The sequence below is a fragment of the Telmatherina bonti genome, assembly GCF_933228915.1.
Source record: "Telmatherina bonti genome assembly, chromosome: 5".
Classification (NCBI taxonomy): domain Eukaryota; kingdom Metazoa; phylum Chordata; class Actinopteri; order Atheriniformes; family Telmatherinidae; genus Telmatherina; species Telmatherina bonti.
In genome coordinates, this window is record NC_136623.1 from 29,050,202 (window position 1) to 29,069,771 (window position 19,570).

Sequence of the window (19,570 nt, forward strand, 5' to 3'; positions counted from 1 at the left end):
ATGCTCAAGCTTTGATGATGAGCAGATTGAAGACTGGACGGATGTTCCTGTTTGCAACAGACCATCGTTCTTATGTCCTACGGATCCAACGTGCAGATGATGGGTATCCTGCAGAGAGTGTAAATTCTGCAGCATGTTTTGTCATCTTAAAGCTTCTAGGAGTGTTTCATTAAGATTAAAACTAAACCAAATATATGAATAAAAGCAAACTAAATGTTTTATTTTGTTCAAGCATGTTAAATGTAAGTGCTGTTCAATTAAAAAGCCAAACAAATGCCTTGTTTCCTAAAACTGATTATACACTGATGGAACAACTTATCTGATTATTTGACAGCATGGAAGGGCTCATCGGACAGCAGTATACATGTTCATGTAATGACTTTGGAAACACTGCACCATATCTGGTTAATAGAAGGCTTGAAGATGGAAGGTTCTAGGATCTGTGGATTTCTTGAAGGATTTCTCCGGCCAGTGGAATCACATCGACATGACACCTACGATGAAGAAAAAGAACAAACCATTTTGGTTATTTACTATGATGACATGCAGAGAAAATTAAGTGATACACACTATATTTTCTGTTTTTCATAACAGACGCATCAACCAAAAATATTCTGACACATTATACTTCAGATTATCCTTGTGGTTGACAGCATTCAGCTGTCTACATCGTTTAAAGTATCAAACTGCAAGCATGTAAAAAGTGATCCCAATGCTAAAATAATTCGGCTACAACTCTGTACCTCTTTCTGTTTTTAAACCAGATCTTCACCAGGTGCAACACACAGGTGAACATCTATATCGTGTTTTCATTTGGGTTTATTCAAACCAAGTTTCCATTTATTGCTCAGATGAGGTTCATAGAGGGAAGCAGAGTTAACTCTGTCCCAGGTGACATTCTGCTTTTCAGCTGTAACTCCTCCCTGGGTCCAGACCCAAAGCATCAGCCTTAATCTGCATCAAAAAAGCCTGTCGCTGGCAGATGTTCTACAGATGCACATGACAAACATAACACAGAATCTAGCATAGTGACGCTCTGACCCAGTCTCCTAGCCATCATAATTACCTAAAGATTGGCAACTTCCTCTGCTTCAGACACCTGGACCTAAAAATGGACTGTTCCTGTCATGTATTGTTTCTCCAGGTGACATTGTAACAAAACTACTGTATTCACCTCAACTGTCAGCAGGCTCGGTGTTGTGGCTGGGTGAAATCATCTGTTAACAATATCTATACTCTTCCTCTCCCCTTCCTCACCCTCCACTCTGCTCTTCTTACTCCCAGGTGTGTTTGGGGGCAGCCTGATAGCCAGGTCTGCAGAAACCCACCCACTCCTCTTTATTAAAATCCAACATAATTAACGTAATTAATACTGTTCCCAGAGGCTTCGGAAACCCTTGAAAGTTTTTGAGTTTAGAAAACATAAATTGGGTATGTAAAAGTTTGAGGACAAACTTCCGTGTTTGGATATTCACTACATCTCTGCATTTTTACAGCACCAAATTGGCACTTGCAGCTGCCTGGAGGGCCTCAGAAAAAAAAAGGTTGTACATTACAGAAAAAAAGCTGTTCCAGTATCATATTAGTCTCAATATTCCTCTCACCTACCAAGAGTTAGGAAAAGTAAATATGGAGAACAGAAATGAAAGTTTTTTTAGAACAATATAATAACCAATGGAAGGAAGGGTGAGATCATTGTTTGTGGTAATTATTATCAATAGATCTAAAATACAGTCACTCTCCTATAAACTATCAGAAAAAAACAGGAAATCAAAAACAAAGAGTTTGAGAACAAGTGATCTATTGCTTTATTCAACACAAGCCGATTTAAATGTTACGGCTACACTTGGTCTTCTGAGTCCATGTTGACGTCAGTGCCGATACTTGCTGATGATACTTACGGTTCTCACTCTGAACACAGTAAACTGAGATCCTGCTTTGGACCTCCAGGCTTTTCTTCAGGACTTGAGAGTCTGAGTAGCGCCCCTCCCTCCTCTCTCGGCCAGGCTTGAGGTTTTGAAAAGGCATTCCTCAGGTTGCCATGGTAAAAGCTCAATGACATCATTTGGGGTAGGAGCTCAACCCAGACGTCCAACCTCCCTCCCAACTCTTCTCTCCCCTCCTGCCTTTGCCCAAACTCCTCTCATCCTCTCAATTAAAACCTCACCCACCTCCTCCCTTTCCTTCCTCCCCTTTTCTCTCCACATAACTCTTCTCATCTCCTGCCCTTTCTCCTAAAACCTTTGCTCCCCTCTTCCTACTGCTAAACCAGTGGGAGGGTGCCAGGCTCGGCCACTTCAAAAGCAAAAGCTGATCTGTGCTTTCATCTGCTGGAGAGGGAGAGGAGAGTGAGGAGATGAGGGGAGAGAAGGAGTAGGGCACAAGAGGAGAAACCAGAAAATAAGGGAAAAAAAAGATAGAAAATGGAGGGAGAGGGAGGGGGAAATGGGTGTGGAGAGCGACAAAAGGGGGAAAGAAAAGAAGTGACCGAAGAGAAAGGAGGTGTGGGAGGGGAGGGGGAGGCCTCGATAGCTGGGCAATAATGCACCTTTATTATTGATCTGACAGGGTGTTTGTGTGATTGAGGCAGAATTTGTATACAGAGGAAAGTGAAAGTGGCCATTGTGTGTATTCCTTGTGCTTGTGTGTCTGCATCTATGTTTGTGTGTGAGAGGTCGTGAGTCTCATGCATCAAAGGATCAAAGGAAGCACGGTCGCTATAGTGAGAAAACCCTTGGCTCAAAGAGGAACAAACATTCCACCCACATACTCATAAAAAGCAGCCAGATGCAGAGATACAGGTGCACGCAGAGGGACACACACTCACCTCACGGTTACTCACAACATTTCAAATTAGAGACACTTTATTGTAGGTTTAATGATTATGTTGCTTAAAAATGGTCTAAACAATCAGACTTGGAGTCTCGGAAAGCTTTGCTCTTTCAATATGTTGCGCATCATGTTTGGTGCTGCTGAAATCACATCAGGAGACCACCAAATAATGTTTACTAATGAAAACGGATGTCTGTGTCGAACTTGTGAACGCTTAAGCTGATATGTTCTGAGCCGCTGTAGTGTAATGCTAGTAAAAAGAACAGAATTAAACTAATTTAAGTCTTGAGGCATTTGTTATCGACTTGCTGCTGACGTGGATAAGTGTCTTTCATTGTGTTTTTCATTGTGAGCAAACAAGCTAAAAACTGAGGAACTATTGACATGTGGAAATGTCAAACGGTTTTGCTACAGATTTTATTCTCAAGCTTCATCCTTTTAATGGTGGAGTTATTTGTGTCACAGTGAAGCTAAAAGGAATGTTATTTTGAAGCAAAGCTCTACAACAGATATCATGCAGCAGTAATAATAATGGAAGCAGATCTCAGGCAAGGATCAAATCAATTCATACAATTCATTCATGGACCATGACTGAAGGGAGCAGCTCGCCTTATGGTAGAAAATGGATAAATTCTTGGAGTCAGGCTGGGGAGGGAAGTTTAAATGCTTCAAGTAATAACTTGTGCATAAGACTGAGCTAAATAAGATACCTCCAACATGTTGTGGGTTTTCCCTGGGGTGTGCTTGGAACATGTCACTAGGTACGCGTCCAGGAGGCATCCCAACCAGATGCCTGAGCCACCTCATCTGGCTCTTCTCAACGTGGAGGAGCAGCAGCTCTACTCAGAGCCTCTCCTGGATGGCCGAGCTTCTCACCCAATGCCTAAGGTTCAGAGCCCAGCCACCTTACGGAGGTGGCTCATTTTGACCACTTGTATTCACAGTCATGTTCTTTCAGTCACTACTCATAGCTTGTGACCATAAGTGAGGGTAGGAAGATAGAGCAACCAGTGAATAAATAGCATTGCCTTTTGGCTCAGTTCCATCTTTACAATGCACTTATGCACTGCATCACTGCACCAATATTCCTGTATCTCCCTCTCCATCCTTCCCTGTGAACAAGACCCTGAGATACTTGAACTCCCCTTCACATTACCAACCTGGGGAAGACACCAAACCCTTTTCCAGCTGAGGACCATAGACTCAGATTTGGAGATTCCCACCGTAACTGTTTCACACACTTATGTGAATCGCTCAAGACTACAGCATAACAGAACCATATCATCTGCAAAAGCAGAGACCCAATCCTGAGGCCACTAAACCAGATCCCTCTTGACACTTCTGCTGCTTCTACATTTCCTGACCATAACAATTATGAACAGAATCTGTGTGTGATAAAGGGCAGCCTCGGCAGACTTTTAAACTCCTAGATATTCTATCAGATGTGCCAACGTGTTAACAAATCACATCTTTGAAGTGTGCACATGTAGCACCTGGGAACCGCTGACTGAATGCAGATTTTTTTTTTTTAAGATATGAGCTATTTGTAGAATTAAAAATGTGCATTACCTACAATGGATGTGTGTATTCAGACTTAGATGGGAGAGACAGGCTCAGACTGGAAGGAGCTCAATGTGGAGCCACTGTGGTTCAGGCATTTCATCAAGATGTAATCTGGCTGCACCCTATGAGGTGTTTCATGTATACCGCACTGTAAAGCACAGTGAAGATGACCCAGATAAAAATGTATTTTATTGTAAATTCCTTGCCATTCCCAAATAGGAACTGGAGGAAGTGGCAATGACTGGTCCATCTGGGCTACTAACCTATACTGCTGTTTGCTCCACAAACCAGTTTAAACAACAGGTAATGGCAACATTACTACACGTTTTATGAGCTGTTTTAAGTAATAGCAGGTTTAATTACATAAGAGATGCATATAAACATACAACAATAGAAGACGCACCTGTTGGAGGTCGTCAAATCCTGCAGTAGACTTATGAGTTCTACTCCTTCTGGAGATTCTAGCCAATCGGATTTGTTGGTAGTCTGTATCTAAAAGAAGAAATAAAGGAGACAAGAGCAACAGTGAGTGAGAAAGACTGAATGTACCACCAGAAAAGTTCACCACTGATTAAAAAACCACACTGTCAAGGATATTATGGCAACTGTCCGACACAGGTAAGAAATCCTGAGAAGTATTCAGACATTTCAGCATTTTGTTGTCCAGCATTGAAATATTGTATACAATATAAAAATGGCTCACTGTTAAAAAAGAAAAACAAAGAACTATGATTTCCTTACACACGCACATGCACACACACACACACACACACACACACACTGCTGGTCAATGTGCAAATTTACAGTTAAACCTGAACAGAAGTTTCTATGTCTGCTGACATCAGCTGGACACGACTTTGAACCTACCAGCTACTATAGTTAAGTTTAATAAACTACACTTTAAACATTTTTAAAACATGACCCCCACACCTCAGCGTGACTTGTACATGTAGCACAACTGCTTCAGTTTATTGTTACGACCCCAGATGGAGTTTCTCCAGTGGAACAAGATGTGGCAACAAATATACAAAGAAGTACAAATACAAAGAAATTTACAAATATGAAAGCTTTATTTAGGACCCACTGGTCCTCAAAAGGTATCAGGAGCCAAAGAGCTAACCCAAAAGCCAAAACAAACCCATCAACAAAAGCATAAACCAGAACTTTTACCAATCAATCAATAATCACAAAAACAAAAAGGTTCACTAAACACAGTAGTTCAAACCACAAACTGCAAACAGTCAAAACTCGTTCACTGGCAGTGAATGAGTGGCAAGCTGTGACACCGAGACCCACTCAAACACAGCTGCACTGAATGAAGAATGTTGAGAACCTTTATTCTAGTGCTCAGCAGACCTCCAGCCAATCACAGGCAGGTAGGAGTGTGGGCGACCAATCAGCAACCAGCATAGCAGTCTGAGGGCAGCGCCAGGGAGAACACAAGGTGTAGCCAATCTCCCAGGTGATGAGACAGATGACAGGCCATGGGCCGTGATATTTATATTGACTCACGACTCTCTTCAAATGTGGCTGTTTTTTTCAGACCGGTTTTTTCTTGGACCAGCCGATCGGAGGAGGGAGTCAGTCAGCCATAACCACAATTTCACCAACAGGAACAAACCAATGTTGATACACTTCAGAAATATAATTTTCATTTTCTATATATTTTTATAACACATATGAAACTAAAAACCAGTGGCCTTATCATCAAGGCATTATTTGAAAGTAATCGAGACCACCTGCTGAGTGATATCACACTCATTTATCACTGCCTTTCTGCAGCACGTTGATCAAAGAGCTAATTTACCAAAGATCCAGTTGAATGAACACACACTCCCCTGCTGTTTTAGTTCCCCAAGATTGGTGGTTAATTTTTCTCTTATTTGCACTTTCAACTCAGTAAATATCTACAACGGTGTTGCTCAGTGTTTCTATTCTCTGATTCTACTGCTGAACACGTAGAATAGTGTGGATGACACTGCAGCAAAGGGCTTTTCCCCTTTTATTCCTTCAGTTTCCTGCCCACATCTTTACTGTCCTTCCACCCCACCCTTGCTTTTCTAAAAATTGTTCAGACATGTTTCTCCACAAAGTGACGTCTCAACTTCTTACTCACCTGGGAATGCCTGGTTTGTGGTAGTGTGTGTGTGTGTGTGTTATGATAGTGTTTGCTTTAACTTCATGAGTAACATTGCCTCATCCCAGGTAACGATGCTCCACTGTTACCAGAAAAGCTTCAATTAAAGTCTAAGGAAGAACAAATAAGCTCCAATAATTCCTAATAACAGGTCTGTGATGGTCGTTTTAAAAACATTTTATATGTGTGTGTGTGTGTGTGTGTGAGAAAGCATGTATATGAGCTTGTGTGCTCCAGTGAATGTATGTCTGTGTTTGGTGTTTTCTGTGATCTTTGGTGACATCATCACCCTGTCTCTGTGGCGACACACCATGGTTGTTGCTAAGAGACAGGGTTAGGATGAGACAAAGATGCTCCTCTCACTCCCTTACTTTTCTCACACACACACATTTTTGCCTACACTATCAAGGTTGAGGGACATTCGTGTATGCCAGCAAACCAAACACAGAAGCACACCTACACATACGCCTTTCTACACGCCAGCTCTCCACCCTATCTTCATCTTCTCCTCTTCCCTTATCCTCCCTATCTCGATCTGAGGAAGACATGAATCAATAATTCTGAACTCAAAGTCATATGTGAGGCACACAGTCAGACTGCAAACAGCAGACAGACATGCTGCTTCCCAGAAAGGCAGCAGAGTTGTCATTATAGACACAGAGTTCAAACCGGTGACAGTGTACCTGACAGCAGAGAAACAGAGATATGCTGAAATAACATGATGACAAATAACAGAACATATCATGACACGTGTGTTTGTCAGAAAGAATGAGAATATTGTTTCATGGACAATGCTCATAATAATAACTGATTTCTGGAACTTGTAGCATGTTGCATGAGCGCATGAGTGTGAGGTCAGTTTTCATCTGGTTTTTGCTGCACTGTCCATGCGAAGCAGCTCAATAAGATCATTTGACTGGAGGGGAATTTGTAACAATGTAACCTGATGTGAGAAACAAAGCAGCACTTCCCAACAATTTTAAACTCTGCCATGTTATCAAACATTTGGCACATATTTTACTTTCCAAAAAACAGGTTTAAAACTTTACAAGCTGCAATTCATGGTTACATGGAAACAAAATGTCCTCACAAAGTCATAAAGCAAAAGGAAGCTGGAGGCATTTGGAGATTGATGGAGAAATAAAATATAGAAATGTTCATGTCCTCAGTTTGAGCTCATAAAAGGTTACAATAATTGCACATAATGCACTTGGCATTTAGAAATTTCTGTGTCAAGACATTTTTGGCCTGCAGGGAAAAGGAAGCTTCTGGATGAAAGTGAGGTTAACAACTAGATGCGCTGATATCAGCACCGCTGCCATGCTGTAGGAAACAGAAGTAGTAAACACAATTCTACAAAAACTAATGCACCAAAAGACTATTTCTGCAGGACAATATCACAGTTTTAGACGGTTCTGTGTCTCAAATGAGCTTGAAATGTATATGGTGTGTTGTGCACAGACACTAAGGATTTGTGTTGCCAGCAGCTTCTTTCTCTGGCAACTCATCCCTGATCTCCCTTCACGTATGTAGAGTCCTTATACCCTTATAACAAAGTAGAATTTTACTCTTTCCAACATCATTCATCTTTCTTTACTTCTTTCCAAGCTATTAGTTGGGATCTTTGATTGAGATGAACAAAGCTCTGAAATCAAGGAAAGATAATTAAAAAGCTCTATTTGAAGGACAGACTCTTGTCTGATAGTGTAGGTGTGTGTTTGAAAGAGACTGTGTAACTTGTAATTTTACAGCTTACTAATACACTGTCTAGGTAGTTATATGAAAAAACATACACATCTATTTAACTCCATGGTTTTATGTATCAGAACATGATTGAAAAAAATAAATCGTCTTGTTCTTATCAGGTCTTAGAGATGTGCAAGTTCAGCCTCAGATGATCAACACATACGACACCTTGTCATGATTTATCTGACAAAAACCAAGCCACATGATTCAGTAGAAGCTGCTTTTGCAACAGTAACTCAGTCTTTTTCTGTATGACCTTATCATTTATGGAGGACTTTTGACCCATATTTTGTTACAACGCTGCTTCAGTAGATAGTTAGCTTGTAGCTCAAGCACAGCTTGATGCCGCCACAGCATTTCAGTTGTTTTCAAGTCTGGACTTTGAATCATTGTAACATCTTTACTTATCTCATTTGTCAGACATGTTGTTGCATATGTGTAGCTGTGCTTCACACCAGACCTGTTGCATGTCCCAATTTGGGCCAAGTTTTAATGAACACTGATTCCAGAACAGTTAGGTGTACAGACTTGTTCATGGTTGACTCAATGACTGCGAGGTGTGTACATGCTGTGGCTTTAAAACAAACTCAAATCCACAGTCCAGCACTGGGCTTGAAATTTTGCACGATAGGGTTTGGATTTTACCAAACATGGTGCTGTGTATTGTGATCTTGCATCTCAGTCTGTCCTCCTGGTGAGTTTCTGGGGGTCACCAGGCTGAAAATAAAAACAGGTAACTTGGACAATAGTCTTTAGTTATCAAATTAAAACTGTGTCCAGTTAAAGGTTGGGTAGTAGATCATGGAAAAATGGGTTGATCAAGCTACATTTTGAAATTGTACAATCCAAGTCCAAACCCCTTTCTCCAACCCCCACCCCATCCCGAAGCTGCATCTTCAAAGTGCAGAAGCCTACAATGCTTGTTTCCGAGGGTTTACCATATTTTGATGTAGGTAATGTAGCTAGCCAAGCTCTGGCTCTCACTTTGTTGCCTTTACGAGTACTACAAGCGGCTGAGAGCGCATGACCTGAGCACGAAGAGCAGTTAAGGGTGAAATATCACAGTTAAGTTTGATAAACACATCGTCATTCAGACATATATAGTCAGTTCTAAATGATTTGGAAGGTGCTTTATTTTCTTGTCTGTTCCACAGAGTACAACATATTTTTTGTGTTTCAGCGTTTAATTAACTGGCTGCAATCAGGGTGTGAAGGGGATTCTAAATAGTATCATAAAACATGCTCCTGGAAAACATCTCACCCACCTTAAACTGAAAAGTCAAGCTAAGAATGAAATTTATGGGCAAGAAATCTGGATGAAGTGCCACCAAATGTGCATGGATGGAAGTTATTGTACATTTTGTAAAGATTTATCTTACCTCACAAACTAGAAATACGAAATACAGACCTGACCTTCCTTCGTGTCGGTTTAGAAGGCAGACAGCTTCACATAGCTTTAAAATCACGCTGCTGACTTGTTACCTTTGAATTAGTTATCCAAAATGTTTAATCCTTCTTTTTCCATAAATATTTTATTTTAATAGATAAATATTTAAAATGAAATTAAACAGAACTACTTTAACTGTGAAAAGCTGTTCTTTTGTTTGTTGTTTGGTAACCAAAAGTTATTGTATTTTCTCATCTAGCAGTCATCTTAAAGGAAAAGGATGTTTTGCACACAATAGATTAAATTTCATGCAGTTAATTGTGATTAAAAATGGCAATCATTGCCCAGCACTAAATTCATTGAAAAAAAAAAAAATAGCATGGGAATTGATAAAAAAAAACAAAAAAAAACCCCAACTAAATAATTAAAGGCTTTGTAATGAATTAATCTTAATCACTTTTTAATCGCACAACAACAGTTTGAAAAGGGACATTTTTTAATTCAAACAGATTTTTGGCAACGGCTGAAACAAATAACAGACACAGACATTAATACTGTAAACTCAAGCTTCACTAATGTCTGGGAAAAAAAAAATTTTTTTTTATTGCATTTCAATTTAAAACAGTCAAAAAAGAAAATGTCCCTGAAGCTAAAAAAGCCAAACCAGCTCCTACTACCTGATGACATGATGATTCACACCAAGATAGTTCAGGGAGGATAGGTTTGATTTGCAAGGTTTTTCTTAAACTTTCACACTTTCCTTTGGTTTGGTGATTCAGGAATGGAGGACACAGCTGAAAGCGGGGATGGTGGAAGATATCTTGTTTGTTCTTCATCCTTCCAGTCAAACAAATTAATCCCCCGAGTGTCAAACCAACAGACAATTGTGAGACGTTGTAGGTTCAGTGCAATCTTACGCAAGTTTAAAAAAACAACACTTTTTGCTTGAAATAAACCTCTAAATATTTTTACTGTATTGTTGTCTTTTCCTCTTTGATAGTCAAATTATGACAAAACGTCACATTAAAAATAAGAACAACTAAAGAAAAGTCATGTAATGCAGAGAAGGACAGGGTGTATATAAAATTATTTAATGTGTTAACCTGCAGGTCAGGCCGCAGGTTGCACATCAATAGGTCAGGTTTGGTCATCCTAATGGGGTGGTTGGGTGCGGGTTGATAAAACTGGATCAATGTAGGACTCTGGTCTTGTGTGCAAAACATGCTTTTCTGAACACATGCTGTTGGCTTAATTTGCTGAGTCTACTCTTAACTACGGAAACCCAAAGAGCATGTCAAAGAGGGAAAAAAAATAAAAAATCCAGATTTTCATTAAAAAAAAAAAAAAAAAAGAAGAAAAAAAAAGTCAATCTGCAAATTTAACTTCAATGATAAAATTGAAAATACCATCCTAATCATTACAAACGGATACATATATTGCTGAGTGATCTCCTTTATTCCATCATGAAACCTTCTACTGTTGCTGCAGTGGTTTATTTTAGGATAATGTTTTCTCAACAGCATCGGCGCAGGGTTACCCAAAGGACATGAAAATAATGGTAAAGTAGCTTTGGCCCCAGTCAGCATCTGTGGTAGATTTCTTATGGACTTGATTACAAATATTTATCTAATTAATTGCAGGCTTTGCAAATAATTAATCTTGAGTAAATGCATTTTAATTGCATACAAATATTTGCCCCAAAAACCAAGATATTTTTTTATTCAAGTGCATTTAGGTGGAAGACTGAATCAAATAATAGACAAAGAGAATAATAAAGTAAATTTAGGCTTTATTAATGTCTGAAAAATGCATTTAATTTGAAAACAACCAAAATAAATATAAAATAAGAACTGAACAGTTTTTAATTTAAAAAAGGTGAAATTTTTTTTTACAGTTGCAGCGATTCTCTAATTATGGGTACATTCACCTTTTTAATTCGAACCCGAGTCCGCTGTGTTTGGGGAAATGTGAATGTGCCAAACGAATTCTGATCCGGACCAAAGAAGTGGACTCGGTCCACCTACAAACACAAGTCTTGGCGCGTTTCAGGCGGACCAAATACAGGAAGCAGACTACAAAAAAAGTCACTTCCTGCATTTGGTGTGGCATTGCATTGTGGGTAAACACATAGCTATGGCGTCAAGAGTCTTCTGTCTTGTCTGTTGTTCATACTGCAGTCATTGTTGCTGTGAATTTCTGCAGTTTGCCCGCTTGAGACATGATAAAAAAAAAAAAAAACCAAAATAACAAAAGTTTCGTCTCCATGTTTAACTTGCAACCTAGTTTTCTTCTTCACGTGGGTCTTGTCCTCTCTTTTATGATATACTACTGTAGCGCCACCTTTGATGGGAATGTACGGTGGGAACCGTAAGAGTCTTCAACATGTTACAGTAATTTTAACTTTTAAAACGTTTCGATTCACACTCTTTCATTAGACATTAATATCTGACAGTAAACCATGGTGGGATCAGTCGGTCGCAATTTCAGTCTGGTCATGTAGCAGAAGTGAACATCTCCTGCAGCTTGAAGCTTTCCACTGTAAACAAGCCTCCTGTGTGTTCTTCTAAATGGGGGAGGAGCTTATACAGCAGCCGTATCCGGTGATGCAAACGGAGAGTAAACTACACATTCTTTCACGTTACTTAACAGAAGTCTTCCATATCACCAAAGTAGTAGCTAGACTTGTTGATAGTCGCTATTTCTTCAAATACACTCACCAGGAGAGTCTGAAAAATGTCTAAATATAGTGTGGAAGATGCTAAATTATAAGGTCAGAGGTCTACAGTGTGCATCAGTGTACCAGGAAGTTTGGCACTGACAAATGTTCCCCATTAAAAGTGTTATTTTTTGTATTCAATCAATCGTAACAAATGTGTTAAAGTCCCACCCATATTTAAAACTTAAAAATGTAAAACTGTGCTCCATCTCTTTACTTAAAGGTCCAAAACATTAATATGTCACTTTTTTTTAAATCAGTAGAGCCTGCAGAAAAGAAAATTGTCATTTTTTGGTGAACCACTGATGTTTTCAGCACAAGGACGCTGCCTGGTGAATCATCCCCTAGCTGCAAGAAAATAGCTAAAACATGCAACTGTGTGTTCCACAGGGCTGAGAGCAGGATACAGAAGACACACACTGTATCCAGCAGGATGGGGGTAATGAGGGAGTTTGCATAAAAGGACAAATTTGCCCTGGACTGAAAGAGAAACAAGTGTTTGTTGTGACAGAGTTTGCGAGTGGGTGGTTCAGGTGGTAAGAACTAATTAGTAAGAGGAATCAAAAATACATCCATACATGCAAATGCCTCCCTTTTTCCCTCTCACACACCGCTACAAAGTACAGTGGCTTGCAGGCACAGCCTTCGGTCAGATCATATGATCTAAGGGTGGCAGCTGACCTTGTGTCCCACATGCAGAAACTCATCTCATGACCCTGCGGCCAAGCCAAAACATTAAGAATGCATTCTGCATAATTCATAGGAGACTGCAGAAAATTTAGCTTTTTTTTCTAACTCCATGCTGACCACTTGTATTTTCACCAGAATGCCTCAACACCACCCCTCTGCCAATCTGATTAAGGCCTGAATTACATATTACTCAAAATGAGGATTCTTATAACATTATTTAACCAGACCTTTTTATTTCACATCAGACTAATGCTTTAACATTAAAGTCTTACCGTTTGAGACAGAAAGGAAAGAAAAAACAACTCAGGCATTTTGTATCTTCATGCTTCAACTTATTTCTGTGCCACAGAAACATCATTTCACCTCCTTCTACACCACCAGTTCTTGGACCTGGGTGTAAATTCATCCAATATTTATTTACTTTTTATGAACGCTAAGCTGTAGAATGTGAACCAAGAATGTTTTGGACCGTTTCATCGCTGGCTTAATCTAATATGCTGCTGATCAATAATTTATTGGCAGTTAGGTTACCTTTCTAACAGGTGAATGAGGTCTGTACAGCAATTTAATGTTCCCTGTATCTGTCAGGGAAGTAGATTTCAACCTTGTTAAAGGCATTTTCAGTCCACCCCCCCACCCCCCCCACACACACACACACACACACACACACACACACACCTTATCAGACTGTGTTAAAGCTCATCATGATGTGTGAGCAGGAGAAGTCTGGTATGAACCTACTTTACCTTAGTACATATCTCTACCAGGTTGGCTTTTATTCATTCTGCAAATCCTTTAGGCCAGGGCTACTCAGTTTGGTGCTACAAAGGCCATTACCCTGCAGGTTTTCAATGTTCCTCTGCTCCAAAACACCTGGCTCCAATTAATGAGCCATGTAGCACCTCATAGGCTTTGGATCCGTTTCATTTGAGCCAGGTGTGTTGGAGCAGAGATCCATTGAAAACCTGCAGGACTGAATCCTTGAAGGACAAAAATTGAGTAGTCCTGCTTTAAGTCAACACACAAAAAACTGGACAGACTCGACCGGCACTTGACAGGAAGATACAAACCAGTATTTTTTTCTCACTCCATCTTGGCTCCTCTGTCAGTCAAGTTCTGGTGAATCTACACATTTTTTCAGAAGAGCAGCCCAGCAGGACTGTGTGTGTGTGTTTGTGTGTGTGTGTGTGTGTGTGTGTGTGTGTGTGTGTGTGTGTGTGTGTGTGTGTGTGTGTGTCTTGTTATTATTCCAATATTTTCATCCTGCAGTGCCTCCAAGATTCTACACTGACAGAGTACAAATTTAGGTCTGATGCCTATGTGCGCACTTTACTCACCAGCCGTTTAATGATCCTTAGTGTTGTGCGCTGCATTCGGGGGGGCTCCATGTGCATGTGAGAGCGCATCACGTGTGAGAAGCTTTGTAAGCAGGAAGGTGACAGGCAGTCGTGACCCTCTCCACTGTATAGCTGTACCAGGAAGGACAGACACTGAAGAGACTCCTCCCACATCTCCTGGTTTTCAGTGCACAGCTACATGGGGACAGAATCAGCGGAAACATACAAAGGTTAAAAATAAATAAATAAATAAGGAGGAGGTCCTTATTTATGTCATTGAGTTTACTTGGGCCATGAACTTTTGCTTTCTTCATCCAGCCTCCATTGTTCAAGAAGGTTTTTGGCATGGTATTCTGTGTCTTAAAACACGTCTGACATTTACTGTGGCTAAAAGTAGCGACAACAAACAACCTTCCATGTAGCAAAAAGCACATTAAGAGGACTTGCTGTTAGGCAAAGTGGAGGTGGTAGGGTGTCCTGCTACACAACCTCAGTTTGACTCAAAGGTTTTCACTTTGTTCAACCTTGTGTAAATAAAACATATGATTCAATGGGGTGATATTATGTCAATGTTTAAATTGAATTTCAGGTGAAAAAAGATGGCAGAAGACCAGGCAGTCTATCATACACTCTCAGTGTACTACCGCTAAGGTTATAAAACTGCCATGCATTGATATGACTGTTTGTTTTGCTCTTATTAGGAATCATTTAATGTCACAATATTTTATCTCCTATAAATAAAAACACTTCATGCATCAATAACAGGCTCAGGATTCTCAAAAACTGCACCATGTTTAGTAGTTTTAGTAATTTTAGGTTGTTATAGACATCACTTCTCTGTCTTACTAATCTCTCATGGGGCAAAGAGGCTGTGCAGAGGTCAAGAGCGTGTCGACTGCTCCATCAACCCTCTAATTCGTCCATTGTGTCCCTGGAGACCACCTCTTCTCTGCAGACCACTTTTCTTTCTTTCTCCACTCTCCACTATATCATTGACTTCCCAGAATGCCTCACAGCCTCTTCTTTCTTTTGCCTGAAGTCTCTCATCCATTTTCCTTGAATTTCACTTCATCCCTTCATCCCGTCTCACTTCTTTATTTTCAGCAGGCCCTGCTTTTTCCTCCCTGCCGCCACCCCAACTCCTGTTAACTTTTAAATCTCTTCAATGTGCAGAAAAGTTTCGGGAAGTTTTTAGAAAATTTTAAAAACCAACAAATATGATGGTCATTTTCAATCCATGACACACAGCACAACACTGATGATGCTTGTAGAACAGCTGATTATAGAAATGCCACAACCATAAACAGCATACATGTACACTCAGATTAAACATTCATTCATTTTCTATCTATATCACCAGGTCCAATGGCAGGAATCATCAGGTGAGAGGCAGAGTACACCCTTGAGAGGCTGCCAGTCCATCAGGAAACATGCAAACTCTGTACAGAAAAATCACAGTTCTAACTTCTTCCCGGCCGAGGCTTGAACCAGCGACCTTCTTCCTGTGAGGCTGCTAATCATCACACCACTGTGCAGCCTTCAGATAAAACATTCATGTTAAAAATGGCAGAGTATTGGTGCAAGGGATCAATTTTATAATGACTTTGGTTGACTGACTCTATTTCCCACAATTCCAGATTTCATCTCATTTTTACAGACTTGACTCCAAGTGCTGTTCAACATTTCAGATGACGATAATAAGTCAGGAATCTAGCAGTACGGTTGTTTTACAACTATTTTCCATTTTACAAAATATCCATTAAAATACAGACTGATCTCAGACGATTTGTCATTTTTTAAGCAACTAAGATCAATTCTGTTTAACTTATATCACTTCCTTGTTTTTTAAGAGTCTGAATGTAGATAGAGGGATAAAGGCATTTTTCAATCACGCATCCATTGTGAGTAGTATGATAATGTCAGAAGATGTGGGTGTTTAAATGGCTGCTGCGATAACATTTCCACATCTTCTCAGCAAAAAGCCAAGATTATAACTAGTGTTATCTTCATTTTTACCAGACTACATAAGGTTATGTTAGCACTGGATGGAATAATAATGAAAACAAGACACACATCTCTGGGAGTTAGCTACTTAAAGAGCAACCCTTAACTAAACATTATAAGCAGTGCTGCTGTTTACGGAGGAGTGGCACATGGGAGTAGGGCTGACATATTTAGTCAGTGAGGAAGCTGCAGCTTAAGCTTCCATGACAGCTGGTTTTTGCCAGTCCACAGTTGCCAGAGTATAGATGTTCTACTTTTACTTTTTTTTGTTTTTATTAAAAATAACAAAACAAACAAACAAACAAACAAAAAACAAAAACAAAAACACATTTTGGGAGCCATTTTGCTTTTCTTCTGATTGCAGATTGAAGACACACAAGCAATGTAGGAAAAGAGAGCAGAGGACTCACATGCAACATAGGTATTACATATGAAACAGACTCAAGCCTTAACTACTCATGTTGACTGATAACCCTTTTAAGATGAGTTTTAATTCAACATACAGAATGAACTGTGATATTAAAGCTATAAGATGTTAAAGTGACACACTCGTAAATTTACATAAAGTTAAAAGTACTCATAAAGTTACTGTCAATAGATCAAAAACACACATCCTTGCATGTGTACTCAGTGTGTTCGGTTTCACTGTGTGGGCTATGCATTCACTTACACACAAACATGCTTGCAAAATCAAGATACACACACACACGCGTGGTCTGGTGTTGGTCTCACCATGTGGATGAGGTGTGTGCTGAGCTGGCTCAGGGGTCTGTTGGCCACGAGCAGCTTCTCTGCTGCCTCCGTCTCTGCTGCTGGACAAGATAGCCTCTGGCTCTATTCACACACATGCACGGACAGGCACACACACACGTTAAATCATTTATAAAGATTTGACAGTCAATAATGATGGATCCAGAGAGCTGTCAAGATTTATTCTGACAAACTGACAGAGACGCAGAAAGACACTGATAGTTGGACAGAAAATTGTTTGTTTTGTTGTTTTTTTGCATGTTTTGTTTTTGTCGCCCGTGGTTCACAAAGCATTCAGGACAACACAGGTTGAACCTTCTTCAAGTTATTTATTCATCTTGTGATGACATTAGTCCTCTCAAGTTCTGCATTTTCCCCTCCCCATCATTAGCACCTCCGTGGCACACTTAGGCCTATTTCAGTTCAGTTCATGCCTACAGTGGAACTTCAGGCCAATTAGTGGTGGAATAATGTGATTAATACTGGCACACATTTTCTTTCTCTCCCAAAGTCACTCCTTTGCCCCCCCCCTCCACTGTACTGTAATCTGACTCTCTCTCTTGACCGACCGAGGAATAGTTTGGGGAGAGCAGTCGAGTCACATCATCTCTCTTATCAGACCTTATTACCCAAATGAATTTGGTTTGGGCAGAAGTTTTCTTTTTAATGAGCTTTGCGTTTCTGGCAGAATTGATTTCCGCTCCACATTCTCCTCGCTCCTACTCTGTTTCCATCTCTCTTTCTATCTTTCACTCCTTCCTTCTCCCCTTCTGTCTTTCACCCAGTCTTTTACCCCGCTTCCACTGTAGTCCCCCCACCCCCTTGTCCAGGCATTAATATGTATGTGTTGGGCTGGGGTGCACAGTATGGGGAGATGGGGGCTGCTTTGTGTGTATGTGTGTGTGTCTATATAGTGAGGCAAGCTGAGGACAAAGCCAGCGGTGATAATGAGGCCGCAGGGACATAGCCAGACAGGCCCCTCGGTGTATGCCTGTGTGTGTGTGTATATATGTGTGTGTCAGGGATTCAGGACCTCATCCGCTTTCTCCTGAGTCCACAACTTCAATATTGTGGTTTCTTAAACCTGCCCGCTTCCACTGCATACATCAATGGACACACACACTCCAACACACACATACTCATGCCTTCGGGGACATGGTACAAGGACAACATTTTCAGGAAGTTGACTTTGTGGTTCTGTTGGTGAATCTGGACTTACCAGAGGTGAAGTGGCAAACAGTGGTAAAAGAATGTGGGGAATAAAGCTCCAGTGAGTTCTGAGATAAGATGGAAAAGTCCAACAACAGACACCTCAGATGAGCTAAACATAATTTATACAAGAATTATTGAGAACAGATGATGTGAGAGGACTGCTAAATATTTTTTTTATGCACAACGTTCAAGTTATGTTAGAGTGTTCGTACCTGCAGTGCAGCTCGGACAACAACCAAGGTTTGCTTCAGGACTTTGTGAAGAAGTTCCAAAAGGGCTTGTAAGACGACATGGCTGACTTTTCTCCCAGTGAGCCCTTCTCCATCCAAGTACACTCGTACAGCTTCCGAGAGAGTATTCACCATCACCTCTATAAGCCCTATGCAGAGAATAAATGCCTCCATGTAAGTACTGGGTCTTGATGGTGAACTTTTAATGAACTGTCATCAGTTTATAAAAGCTTGAACTTTGTAAAGATAATATTCTGGACACTGTTTTTTAAGAAAACCTAAACTAGAATCTCGACAGGATCTAAAATTTACCACCAGCAAGAGACAAATGCTGGTAAATTTTGAGTTGGTTGGATGAATAAATTAGGGTCATGGGTCAGATGGAAGGCAAGCTATTTAAAATTACAATGCATTTTTTTTAAAGCCCGCCCTCACTGTTGATAGTCCCATGTGTGACATTAGTGAATTCAATTTGGAGCAGCTTGCTACTTTTCTTCTGCCCTCCACTACATAATGCCTCTGTATCTGTGTTGAATACAAAACATGAGTTGCAACACAAAAAGGAAGAGCAATGATCGCATTAAAACAAAAAAGTTTAAAATTTTAGATGATTATCCAATCAGTCCAGTCATGATCGTCTCAGTCCAGCTTTTTGTTTCAGTTTGACAGGTGCTGCAGCTTCGGCTGGTGTTTAGCGTTGAACCTTACTTTACTTCATGAAAGGTGACTGTTGTTTTGCTGCTGGTTACAACGGAAGATCAAGTCATAAATATCTTACTTAAGCTTTTACATGAGCTTGCGTTAGAACATTTTAGTCACATGACGGGAAAAAAGAAAAGAAAAACTTTTTACGACAAACTTTCTCAGCTGCTCGGTCAAAATGTCAAAAAATAGATTTTTGACTGTAATGAGTAACAGTATGCCAAAATCTAATAAGTCTGTCAGTGCCAACTCTGCTTCGACCCA

At 40.2% G+C, this 19,570-nt stretch overlaps 1 protein-coding gene across 1 annotated transcript in view; it reads right to left on the reverse strand.

Annotated features, from left to right (window-relative positions):
* Window positions 1–433: 433 nt before the first annotated feature.
* ulk4 (unc-51 like kinase 4) overlaps window positions 434–19,570 on the reverse strand; it is a gene marked incomplete at its 3' end in the record, with an annotated part of 94,517 nt that continues 75,380 nt past the window's right edge. Inside the window, exons 34-38 of the mRNA XM_079241155.1 lie at window positions 18,587–18,753; window positions 17,145–17,246; window positions 14,409–14,603; window positions 4,799–4,887; window positions 434–494 (exon numbers count right to left, since the gene is read on the reverse strand). Of these exons, the coding sequence (XP_079097281.1) occupies window positions 434–494; window positions 4,799–4,887; window positions 14,409–14,603; window positions 17,145–17,246; window positions 18,587–18,753 (614 nt within the window). The remainder of the gene's footprint in view (window positions 495–4,798; window positions 4,888–14,408; window positions 14,604–17,144; window positions 17,247–18,586; window positions 18,754–19,570) is intronic.